Genomic DNA, 13,644 nt, shown 5'->3' on the forward strand with positions numbered 1-13,644 from the left:
ACACAGACTCTCACGCACATTCCTCCCCGCTCACCAGCTCGCTTTGAACACGCCGTGAGCGTTTGATGTGAAACTCCAGCGTAATTTCTCTTCCTTTCCAACATATTAACCAGAACCTGCTCGACGTTTTCACTAGAATTCCACTCGGGTTTTTGTTACCACCGCAGTGGTCGTCGGAGAGGGGAAATGGTGATGAATTCGATGCTGAGAACAATCAAACATAGGTATGGGATGAATCTATCACCCCACACTCAAAGAGAGCAACTGGAGGCCTGCTTTCCGGAAGATTTTAACAAAGGAAAAGAAACCTCATGAATTAATTTAATGCACAAATAAATTCCTTTAATCTTGCTGCCATTTCTTTCCCCAAATGGAAAGGGCCAGAAGGAGCTGTCAAGAAGAGAGAGTCAAATAGTGAGAGGAAGAAATAAAAAGATGTTTTTTTATTATTATTATACTTTTGCACTTTTTAAGGCTCAGCTAAGGGAATTGCCATTAAGCTGACAAGCTAGTTGACGTGACTTTGTTTCGGCTTCCTCTCTTTCATGTGTGTGCACTGCTTAACTCTGGCTTCCCAGTTCTACTGCAGTGTTTGCTAAATAATAAGACTGTGTTGTTGTGGTGGATAATGTTATATTTCACACATATGAATGATGTTTTCAAGGCATCATTGTCTGGCTGCTTGAACAAAAATTTCACCTCTTAAATAAAAGTGTAGAAATCTCTTAAATGAGTTTGTTCATTGCTTTTTGTCTGAAACACTTTCCCGCTTACTAAACATATAACACTCTTTTTTTTTTAAGCCAACATCCTCTGATTTTTTTTTTCATTCTATATAAATATTAGCCATGGTGTCAGGAGAGTTTTTAAAATAGATATTTTGAAAAGTGTTGAGAAAAAGACAGTAGATAAAAGTTGACAGTGGTTATAAAGTAATTTATAAATAAGCTGTATCTTTTAATACTTACTTGGAATGATTATAATACAGATAATCCACTAGGAGAGGTCTTTAGTGCTTTTGCTCTTTTTAAGCTGTGAACTGGAGGTAAAGTCGGCAGCAATAACTGTATATAAGTGTAGTAAAATTACAACATACCGCTGTATGAATAATGAAAAGCAACACTGAAAACAAAATGTCAAGTGAAACAAAAAATCCATTTAACCTGAAAACTGCATTTTTTTCAAACATGTATAAAGATGCTCTCATGGGAAATCTGACCCCAGTACATGTCAGTATATGGTACTGTTTACTATCTTCATGAGAATTAATAATTGGACACAAACAAACTGAAACACATGTTTGTTTGTGTGTCTGTTTATCAAACACGAGCCCAAGCAGACTCTCTTGCAGGGCTGTCAGAGGTCAACACTCTGCCCTGCAACCCTTCAGTCCTGTCCCACGAGGCCAAGTGCCGACAGTGGCCCAAGGCACTTCCACACTACATGGGATCCCCCTGACACACACACACACACACACCCCTTAATGATTGCCAGCTGGACCTGAGCCACTACCTGGAGTTGTGGAGCTGCTTTTCTATTCACAACAGTGCTCAAATGGTTTTTCTGTGTGTGTTTGCCCACAGGCTACTGCAGCGGCCACCCGTGCCCTGAGAGAGAGCAGCATGAACCTGAACCCAGAGGTGGAAGGCACCATCATTAAGGTGCCTGTTCCCAAGTGAGTCGCTTTCTGACACACACGTATCCCCAGGCAATTAACGCTTTCCCTGTCTAGCACTTTCCTTCTTCTCCATCTTCCCCTTCATTTCTATTGTTCTTCTGTAGTTCCAGTCAGAGATATCATTTTGATTTGGCCATTCAATCATTAAATATTTATTGTTCACCCCTTTAATCTGTTACTAATAAATCAATGAAATAATCAGCCCATTATGTAAATGACCATGGTGAAATGTCTGGCCCATGGTTTTGTGTTTCACCCTATTAATAAATCCACTGGTTTCCATGCACTTTGCTGTAACTGAAAGGTTTATTGACTTTTTCTTGTAGATGTATAGAGACCCTCAATGTGTTGATGTGAGGGTCGAGTCAGTCTCACTCTCTCCCTCCATTCGGGCTTCACCTCTCTCACCCAGTCCCTCCTCCTCGCGGCTAAATCAAACAACCTCACACAAAACAATCCGTCACTCACTCTACAAGCTGCTCTCCATGTATAAAAAGTTTTTTTTATTTATTTATTTCTTTACGCATATACACTATGTGCACGTGAGTCTACGTGATTGTACGCGAGAGTGCATGTGGAGCAGCAGGTGTTAGTCTGGCAGAGGAGGGACACAAGAGTCAGACTGCTTTCCCCCTGCAATCAGTCTCGGCACGCTCCAAGCCCCCATTTGCATTTCCAAAGAGAAGCAGCTCCTTGATTGGCCCTGGAATCGGTAATTAGGCCGTATTGTTTGCAGTAAATAGACGTTGCACTTGGATTGTTTGCAAATAGTCCCTGCATCAAAAACAAGGCAAAAAAAGCCAATTAAGGGCAAAAAAGGGACAGTGAAATTAGAAGTAGGACTTTTCTGAGTGATTAACAAATGCAAAGTGAATGCAAACTTGTTGGGATGATGAATGTTTCAGCTATCATTTAGGCCCTCAGGAAGTGATTGTTGTTTGATGCTGTTAGAACTGAACAGGTTTGATTCCACATTAACCAGCGTTTAGCATCCTAATTTGCACAAATGATGACATTATTTAATTCAGTGAATTTGTGTCTCTATGTTGTTTTTTTTATTTTCTCATATTTTCATAATCTGATTTAATTATTATTATTATTTAAAATGTCTTTCTATTCTGTGGATAGTTTCAGTAAATATTATTTTAATGTTATATCCAGCTACTGGCCCAAAACTGTTGTCATTCAGTGACTTCATGTTGTTGTTGTTTTTTTCTTTCCCAATACCTTCACTCATGCATTTGTTATACAAAATAGCTACTGCCACTGTAAGCCCCATTTTAAGGACTGTTTAAGGGGAGAAAAAAGTTCCCAAGGCAGTGCACACCCCAAAAAATAACTGGTCACTGCTGATTCACTCTCAAACCTTACCATCGACAACTGAAGTAGTGTGGCACAGTGATGCTGCACTACTGGGGTCACCTCAACGTAGGGCTGGGCAATATATTTAGATTTTCAAATATATCGAGACTTAATCAGTCGCAATATAGAAGAAGGGAATATCGTTTATATCGAGATAGCTTGTTTTGTGTCAGAAACATCTTTTCTTTTGCATTTTGCACAGCTGTATTTTTGTTGTGGTCATTGAAAAGTATTTTTCATTCATTTTGTTTTAGGAGCATTTAATTAAATGTAAAGCTACTTTAATTTTTTTTTTAGTTTTAATGCACATGTGCTGCTGATCCTTAATAAAAGTATATTTGGCACTAAAGGCTGTAAATTAGAACTGTCTCTTTGGTTACTTGAATAAGAAAAATATATCGAGATATATATCGTATATCGTGATTCAGGTAAAAAATATCGAGATATAAGATTTGGTTCATATCGCCCAGCCCTACCTCAGCGTAAGAAAATGGGTTTGTGGAGTTTGTGTGTTCTCATTGTGTCTGCAAGGGTTTTTTGTTTTTTACAAAGTCATCCAGTTTCCTCCCAGACATAAAAAAAACATTCAAGTTTTGGTAATTGGTAATTCTATATTTACTACCAGTATGAGTAAGGGTGTACATGTTGTCTGTCTCCCTGCCTCTTGCTCCCATGTTGGCCCCCTCTGACCCTGAGATTAATAAAACGTTTGAGGGCAGACATTAGGACATTTGCTTGAATCCTATAACAAAACCGAAACAAATGAGCATAAAGGGATAATTTGGGCAACTGCTCAACCTCATGGCTGCTTAAAGTTGTAGCAGTGGAGGTAAAGCTTTTCTCTGCCAGGGATTCTTTGTTCTTATCAAACCACTTGAGTTTCTCTGTCATGACATCTTCTTTCCCGGCAGAGTGACACGGGAACACAGAGAGAACCTTGCCAAGCTAGCCAAACAGTTGGGCAACAAAGCTAAAGACTCGCTGAGGAAAGTGCGCTCTAATGCAGTCACACATGTGAAAAAGGCCAAGGAGGGACACTCTGAGGACACAATACGTCTCGTAGAAAAACAGGTAGAAGACAGGAGAATATTCAGGTGCTCTCTGAGTTTCATAAAGCTGCATTACTAAGACTGAGGGATCAAGAAATTCACAGTTAAGAGTGCCCAAAATACCTTTCTTAAATACTCCTTTTTTCTTTCACAGATTCAGCAGATGGCCGACAGTATAACCGCAGACATAGACAAACAGCTTGCAGCAAAGACCAAGGAGTTGTTAGGCTGACGGCGATGATTAGAAGAAGCACATGGGTCTTCAGTATGAATTTTCAGCACTGGTTTAAGGACATACACAACAGCAGCACGGTGAAAATAGATAGTGACTGGATCATGGCAGAGTGGTAGTTTCTGAATCACACACATCTTTGTCTTGTAGCAGATTTTTTGAGTCCCTCGGGCAGAAGCTGGGCCTTTGTTCCTGACCACATCGTTGGTACTCGTCACTGCTGCGTGATATCTGCGTCTAACTGCATAAGTGCATAAACAGAAATTGGCACGGAAACAACAGCGACAGACTGCCTGTCACCTCCCTCCTTGTTACTCTTCCCGTCTTCAAACAAACACTGAGCAAGGGGACGAATGGACTTTTAATGGGATTTGTGGGCCTCCTCCTAATCAGACCCCTTGCCACAGGGGCTGTCTGTTTATACAAAGCAAGCGCACCCGTCTGAATGTAAACTGGCTGTGGGTTTTTCTTGGTGGCAAACACGAGAAAGAGTTTGTTCCAGAGATGTAAGAGTTGACTGAACAGATATCATTAGCATGTTGCCAAACATTTGTTTCCCATTGATTCCAAGTCTGTTAAAAAACAAAAAAAAAAAAACAGCCCTTTAATTTCTGTCCATGTCAAGGATTGATAACATGGCTACTCTATTTTAAACACAATAAAGTCAGGAAAGCAACGTTATTGATGGACCCCATTAAAGAAACACTGCTTTGAAGCATGTGCGTCATCTTGTTCTCTCTTGTTTTCTTTTAATTTTCTCCACTTTTGGTTTGTAGTCGCCCCTCCTCCATTAGTCAGAGTGATAATGGACTTTTCCTGTGCACAGACCTCTGGGCCCTGACTGTTGGCACCACAATTGTCCATTAGGAAAAGTGGCTTTTAATGGTGTGCACTTGGCCTCCTTTGTCTCTAAATAGCTGCATTTTAAAGCTGCCGCCAGGAATCGCAGTATGAGTAGCTGTTGAAACTTAGTCAATAACAATGTTAGAACAGGATTCCTGCAGTACTCTGCAGCACACACAGCTCTGCTGTAATCTATCTGATGTTTACACCAGCTAGAGGCTTTCCGCACCATTACGTGGTTGGTGTCTTCATCTTTATGGTGATTTGTTTTGCTGCTTCCGCTACTGGTCACAGACAGCCCACAAGTCAGACAAGCTTTATTTTAAGTTTGCCCGCACACTTGGTTTTTACAGCCACATGATCATTTTAATTCTAGCTCTCCACAACGCTGGCCTCTGGTACCGTTAGCTTGTAGCAGCATCATGCTGAGCACAGAATAGATTTAGAGCATTTCCAATGACTCTGTCTCCCTCTATGGCTTTGCTTTAATGCTCTAAACAGACCGGAGTCATTGGATAAACAAAAGTTTAGCAGAGGAGTGGCTGGGCTGGGACAGAGGAGGGTGGGGTGGAAATGGCAGGTTTTTGTGGTGACTCTAGGTCCATATGTCAGCAATTTGAGGGCATTGTGTACCTTGGCCTAAAACAGAGGCTTCATGATCGATGGAGGGGTGAAAATCTCCCAAGTTCCTGGCGCAGAACACAGGCAAGCACAAGGAAATTGCTTTCAGCTGATAGTTTCATTTGGGTTGACATTTATCAAGTGAATTACCCCTGTTCCTTTCAAATGTTTACTACTACTACTAGCACCGCCTTTTGACGTATGTGTGTGTGCGAGCGTGAGACTGCATTTGTCTGCAAGCAAGAAAGCAGTAGAGGTTTGTCTTTGTGGAAGTTCTGCTGTGTCCTTTGGCGATTCCTCACAAAAATATACAAGACTAAATTAGTTCAGTAAACGTTTGATTTGATAGTTCAGGCTTTTATTCGCCACCGGTCCTCTAAAGGAAAGATGACCAGTTACTCTGTAAACCTGAAACACAAAACAGGCTCTTAGTGGAAACTGTATTTTCATTTTAATGTTGGACTTTTTTGTAGAGATAGCTGCAAACAGCTGTGTCTATGCTAAATTTCATTAATTCTGTTATGTTGCAATTATAAATTGATTATTTTGTCATCAAAACAAGAGGAATAAAAAATGCGCTTTTGGTTTATTTGATTACACCTGAATTCAGTTTTCATGATCACCATCTTCACTGTTAAAAAGGACTAAACGATAAGCCAGAGTATAAATGTGTAATTAAGTCTGCATGACTTATGTTATTAAAGGAGACAATGTTGTTTTAATTTAAGGCAAAAGTAGCCAGATCAACTTTGAGCTTGAGTCAGTTAACAACAGCTTATAAATGTAGAAAACTGAGTTAACATAACCTAACCTGTCATTACGACAAAATAGCCACTGTTTTCTCCAAATATTATAATTACTTGCAACCTTGGATAATAATGTTAAAGGAGAATTTCAGGTATGGCTGTTCCTGACGTCTGTATTTTAACAACACCTAATAATATTACCAATACACACTATTGATCCCACAGCTAAAGGTGTGATTTGACAAAAAAAAATTCCTGCAGCGGACACTGGAGCACATAGTGTTTCTAGTTAACATCACAAGGCTCTGCCCCAATAAAGAAACAACAAACCTGCACAATGATTGGTTGTTTCTTTCCAAGTTTTTATTCTGGGTGCTAACTTCTACACAGTGTAAAAATAAAACACCGGGTCCATCTGATCTTGTGTCAAGAGCAAAGGCAGTTTCACCAGCTGATAAAAGAGCTGTAGAATTATCTCTGTTGTTTGCAGGTGTTAAGAAAGTCATTGATTACTGTGATGATATACTGATAACAATGAAACCACACATTAAAAAGAATAATGCCAATTTCCACAATAAACTCATCCTTTAATTCTGTGATGTGAGGAACCATCAGTTGGGTAATGATATTTGTATATTTGGTGGTTTTCAGTGGTCAAACAACCTCAAAAACCATTTGACTGATGTGAAAACCTAAACTTGTCCAATTCCACAAGTGTAGGATGAGCAAATAAGTAATTACAATCTACAAAGTTATTTTAAGAAGATCTATAAAACTCTTCTTTTTCTCTACAGGAGCAGGTTCTGACATTTAGTGCCATATGAAACAAAGCAGCTAATCTAAAAACAAATGTATGGGATTTCATGTGGATTTTAGGGCCTAAGGCGCCCCTGTTTAAATTAAAATTCAAACAATATTTTAATAATTTAAAACATACAATAAGCTATTAGTCATATCAGAACAAAAGACTAAATGAAAACTGGTGCCTTATATTAAGTAAGAGTAATTATTTCTTATTAAATAATTTTATTGCATAAAAGAATGAATGATTTCTAATTTCAGCTTGTTGAACACAAGCAACTGTGTGTCTATAAAGAAAATTAATAGTTTTACATAACACTTAGTGACAACACTAAGTCTAATATAAAGAAATACTGTTTTTACACAGGTAATAGAGACAATACAGACTTAGAAAATTACACTACAGATGTACTTATGTGCAGGTAAAATGCAAGGTGTGCACGGCTAACAAACAAATCTATATTCATGTTAAAATTTTCCCTTCTGTCTTTGTTCTTTATCCTTATTCTGACACATATCTCCACTTCAGAACTGCATTATTCATATCTTTAGAGAGAATCTTGTGACAGTGGTTTCGTACGTTTGCCTAATAGACCTACTTTATACTGTATAGCCACTGTGAGTGTTAGAGAAATGGGGGGCTGTATGTGTGAGGCATTTGCTTTTCTCCTTTCATACTGCCTTTGATTATACCCTGAGCTGCACGGTCCTGCAGCAGCTAAGACGCTGAGGAGGCTGTGGTGTTGGACGAAGACAGAGCTGACCACTTCAGCGTAGACAGAATTGGTTTGATCCCTCACACATACCTCTCATCCCCCTCCTCTCTTGCCTCTCATCAACTGTGGAGAGTAAAGAGCATCAGAGTGTGAGAAGCCACACTGAAGATCTCATCAAGGATCCAATCAGCGGCTGAAAACGAAATGCACTCTTGCAATGCGATGATGGGAAAGCGCATATTGAAAGAGCCTGTTTTGAGGAAAATTCTCTGCATATGCAAATTGAGCTTTTAATATAGATAGATTTGATGTTCGTAAGAGAATCCCTGACCCTATCAGGGACAGCGCAACGGACTTGAGGGAGAAGAATATGTGCAGATTAGCTTATTAATATTTATAGAAGTAATTGTTGGGCTGTGTGGTGTAAGTCATGGCTAAGCCTTTTATCCAGGTGGGTGCTCTTTTTTTAACAGGGAAATGATCAGACATTTTTAGGAGGAAGTTGGATATCCCAATAATCAGGTAAGCTAATTGCAGGCAATGAGAGCGTTTCCTTCCGGAGCTGTTGGCACGTCAGTCATTCACAGAATTGCTGCTGTCTGGTCTGTGAGGCCATTTTAACTCAATGGAACATGCACCTTTCTACCCCCCCATGCATTTAGAGAGGATCACATTGGCCCCTCTGAAAGGCCTCTACATCCATGAAGAGGCTCCCCAACCATCACAGGGACCAGCCAGACCTTCCAACACACACACACACACACACACACATCCTGGTTCTCAAATCTGAACAAAGCGTTCCTCAGTCTAAAGTGGTTAAACTGTCATTTCAAATCGTCTGGACATCGTGATTACCAGCATGGGAGGAATTATATATTTAGTTTTATGTCCGTCGCCATTTCCTCCCCCCACCCTGATCTGAAGTGACTACCCCAGTAGTGCCCTCAATATTACTATCTCTGAGGAGTTTAAAGCTTCCCCCAGGAGACAAGAGTAATCAAGAGCTGCCAGCAGGAGGGAGGGAGAAAGAGGGAGTGAGGGCAGGAGTTGGGTGGCTGGTGTTGGAGACCTGTGGTGATGAGATGGTGGAAGGAATGACAACTGACTCAATTTACAAATAAGTTTGTATTTCTAAATCCTTTAAGAGAAGGAACTCGTAAGTCAGCACTGATTTCTAAAAACCCTTTCAGAAACTGATATTCTGTTCTTAAGAAAAATTTCCTTTTTCGTGCTCAAATGGTTGAACTTTAACAGGCGCTTGTCTCCAACCAGGCACTGGTATAGAAATTTATAGTGTCACAATGCTGCAGCAGTTGAAACTTTATCACATATTGTTTCATAAATTTACATTAAAGTTTAGTCTCATACAAGCATCCCAGTTATACTGAGCAATTTTTTAAAAACTTCTGTTTAAAAAGAGCAAGAGGGATATTTTTTAATTAACCATCTGTTTTATAGACTGCAAAGAATTAGCCAGACCTACTGACCCTAAGATGTAGGAGGAAAAAAGGAAAACACGTTATATTATTTTTTTTGTGTTTCCAGAAAAAAATGTGTAAATTTTGTTTTTCATTTGAGCATTGTTTTCTGACTTTCCACGCTTTTTTATTTTGTATTTTTATGCTTGTGTTTCTTGTATTTTGTTTTAACTAAAACATTGTCAATTTTTTGTTTTGCTTTTTGTTTTGTTGCTTTATTTAATTTCTGAGATGTCACCTATGTTCCCTACTTAATTACTATTTACCCTTATGTGCCATGTTTTCTTTGATCTGTTGATGGTTTTTTATTTTTATTTATTTATTTTGGGGATTGGGAGGGTTGTGTTTGTTTTTACAGTTGAATTTCAGCAAAAGATCTCAACCTGATTCTAGAAAAATTCTAAGATTAGATTTGTTAATGAATGGTTGTTATTTTAATGACTAGAAGTAACTGAATTTTGACATGCAGGAACTGCCTCAAATATATTTTAGACAATTACTTTGTAAACCAGGGGATGGACAGACAGATAGATAGATAGATAGATAGATAGATAGATAGATAGATAGATAGATAGATAGATAGATAGATAGATGTAACAAGAGAGACTGTGAGGAAAAAGCTTGTTCAGCCTCTCGTCCATCCTCATGCAACTCATTCATCGTCAGTAACATCACAGCCTGCTCATAAATAAAAGTGAGCGTTAGGAAAGCAGATGAATGCAGACAACAAACTGGACAGGAAGCCTGTTAATCTGCAATCCAATCCAGCCCTAGCCTAGTGAAACCTGGCTCAACTTGGCTGAACGAAGCTAGTGAGGAAGGAAGTGAAGGGCTCAGGAAGCAGCGTTCAGAGCTTTCACCAGTCATATCCATCACAGTGCACAGTGATGGAAGCATGTGTGTGCATATATGTGTGTGCGTTTCTGTTTCACCAGTCATATCCATCACAGGGTTCTGTCTCCAGGCATGGGCAAAAGACTTGGAGGGTCATTAGAGGGGTTGGGCTGCAGCACTGCACTTTAACTAAACATCTTTTCCATAAAATAAATGCTTCCAGGTTACTGTGGGTCCTGGAGAACCCACGTTGCCTTGCTCTTGCTGCCACTCATCTGATCCCAATTATCAGAAAGACCCAGTCAGTGCCAGCAGAGAGTATATGGATGTAGACAGGAGTGTTAGACTCCAGAGAGGAGCAGAATGGATAGCACAGCCCAAGTGTGACATTTCTTTTTGTTAAACTTAAATCAACATCACTGTACATACCTTGCCATGTTGTCCTTGTCATTTTGTACTCTTTTGAAAGATCTCCAAGTTGAATTTAACAAATTAAATTAAATTAAATTAAATTAATCCCCATAGAGAAATTCTAAAAATGGGGGGATCAAACATTAAGTCCTATTTAAGATAAAAATCTAACCACAAGGTGTTCTTCTTTTACTTATTTTTATGTATTTTTTCTCTTTTGTGTACCCAGGTCTCTCATAAAAAGCTCTGCATTATGATGTAAAATCATAGTCTAACAGGCTATGTGTCTCCACAGATCTCCTGTCAGGTGTTGTCCAACCCTGTGTGATTTTCTGCAGTCAAATGCATTTGTGTGGTTATGTAATCTATTTCCATGTTGTGTCATGTTTAATGTGCATTTACATCATGGCCTGTTATTGTATGTAACATATCTTCATTGTTTACCATATTTTTATAATTTGCTCTGTCATTTGAGTTTTTTGTTGTGTCTGCGTTGGTGAACAGGACACACAGGGTAACACTGCAGGCCATAACACTGTTGGATGTGGAGCAACTTTGCTTTTATTAATAAATGCAGACTTAGACAAACTGATTAATGTTAGCGCGTGACTGTGTTGCATCAGCTTCTCATAACGACGTAGACTATCATGGCTGCATGAGAGCAGATATTGATCTAGAATCTGATTGTAGTTTAATGGTTTATACTGTTGTAAAAATGTAAACCATCTAATTTGTGTAAAATCCAGGCACACTCACAAGATTCGCTCAAGTTGAGTCAAATGTATGGGTGTAACCTGATCTTGGAAGAGCGGAAGAGTAGATCATAGTGATGTATATGTGTTTGTGCATGAGTGTGTGTTTTTGTGAAGGCACAGTGTGCAGTTACATCCATACATTATTGAATAATTGCTTCCTGATGCTCCCCTCTTCCCTCGAATATTAATTACCAATTGATGAAACTTTGTTGGTTTGAGGGGTTGACATTGAAGGAGGAAATGGGGGCCATACATGTAGGAGATGGAGCTGTTTGATGGGGTTAACTTTTATTTTGTGTGTGTGTGTGTGTGCTTGTGTGTGCATGGTTTGTGGCTCTGTTTGGAGGCAGGAGGGGTGATGGATCTGGGGTAAAGGATCAGCTGTGCTGGGGAGTTTAGTTTAAGGGGAAACTATTTTTCTTTTAAGTCATGATTTAAATTTTTCATGGGTGACTAGATAAGAATCACAAAGATTTTTCACATATTGAAAGACATTCTTTCTCAGACTGGTTGGGTGGGGGGCAGTTTATGTCTTACTGCTGTTTTGATCAATTCCCTCAAAAAAGAGAGATTCTTTTAAACCCAGTGGTGTTATTTAAATCAGGTTATGGTGATTAATTTATAATGCATTCAGCTTTATCAGTGGATATATAACTGCACATTTCTGACTTACATCAGACTTTCTTGAAAGGATTAATAATTGTGAACCAAACAACCAGAAAACAAACAAGGAAACACAATGTGGAATATATATATATATATGAAGAATTGTCCTTTTTGTTTTATGTGTGGGTTTTTATTTTTGTAACCCTCTGATTTTACTAAATGAAACTAGATATTATGTTTTTATTATCCGTTACCTGAGTCAGTATAAGAAAGGAGCATGGCACCATCTAGTGGAAGAAAGACATAAGCAAGCAAGAAATCTAATCTAAACCATCTAAAATATGTAAACGTCTAATCAGTACTCCATTACATAATTATTATTTACTTTATGAGTTTTCTTGTTCAGATGATAGTTTAACTGACAGATGGATGACAGCCTTTTTGCTGACATGAAGCAGGTATTGCAACTGTTCGCTGAAATCTGAATCCTTCTTGTTGAGGAAGAACGTATGAAAAGAAGCAGGGGAAGCCGTTCTTGCATCATCCACTACTTTCCCAGGTTATTGCAACATATGAGGTATTTCCCACAAATGAAAAGTCTGAGCAAGATATGAAACTGAAGTGCCACAGTTCAAGTCAAAATCATTTCCCATAATGTTCTTAGTTATTCAAAGCAATGTGAAAGTGGCCATAGTTTATTTTAATTTTACTCTTTTAAAGTGCTTTGTTTGGGCCTGACATCCTTGTGCTGTTTTTATATATATGTCATGCTGTAAGTTCTTTAAAAAAATCCACAAAAATCATAATTTTTCTAGTTAATTAAAATCTCATTGATAACAGTATTTAAACTTACTACAAAACATGAAGAAATTTGAGTTTAGTCTATTATTTTTCATATTTAATAATACCAATTGGTGCTGTATTATATATTGTTGGGAAGTCTAATTAGTCGCCTTTACAATGAGGTATAACGTGTAAAGATTGTGCTTCTGTGAAATAAGCAGATCAGCTAAACGTGTGGTCAGTGCCCCTAAAAAAGGAGCCAAAATCCCCTGGAAAATTCTCCTGTTGGTATTCACTCTTGTTTTGAGATTAAAGTGCATCCAAGGTGTGGCCCGTCCCATGTTCAAATTCAAGTTCAAGTTTGTTTATATAGCACATTTACTGCAATCCTAGTTGCCCAAAGTGCTGAGCAATCAAACAACCACACAGTAAAACGATAAGTAACAAATAATAACAAATAACATAAGACTAGAATAAAAAGATAAAGAAAGCAAATGTCAAGCTTAACTACTGGTATGTTTGAAAGCCAATGCGAAGAAGCGGGTCTTAAGCAAGGACCAGAAACATACCGGGCACAGAATACCTCCAGAATTTGGAAGCAGAGAGGATGGAGAACTCGACCCAGGTGAACAGCCTGGGCGTATTGTATGTGCTAGAGTGACCAACACAACAATACTTTATCAACTTTTTTTGAGGAGGAGGAGATACCAAGCTGTTGTGGCTGCATAT

General features: G+C 38.7%; 1 protein-coding gene across 2 annotated transcripts in view; it reads left to right on the forward strand.

The window, feature by feature from the left end:
- The window catches only part of mrrf (mitochondrial ribosome recycling factor), a 16,529-nt gene extending 10,155 nt beyond the window's left edge, over positions 1-6,374 (forward strand). For both annotated transcript variants that reach the window (XM_041969688.1, XM_041969687.1), the window contains exons 5-7: positions 1,584-1,675; positions 3,952-4,111; positions 4,244-6,374. In XM_041969688.1, coding sequence (XP_041825622.1) covers positions 1,584-1,675; positions 3,952-4,111; positions 4,244-4,321 — 330 coding nt within the window. In that variant the 3' untranslated portion in view covers positions 4,322-6,374. The remainder of the gene's footprint in view (positions 1-1,583; positions 1,676-3,951; positions 4,112-4,243) is intronic.
- The last annotated feature ends 7,270 nt before the right edge of the window (positions 6,375-13,644 follow it).

This window comes from Melanotaenia boesemani, chromosome 19, assembly GCF_017639745.1.
Source record: "Melanotaenia boesemani isolate fMelBoe1 chromosome 19, fMelBoe1.pri, whole genome shotgun sequence".
NCBI classification, from domain to species: domain Eukaryota; kingdom Metazoa; phylum Chordata; class Actinopteri; order Atheriniformes; family Melanotaeniidae; genus Melanotaenia; species Melanotaenia boesemani.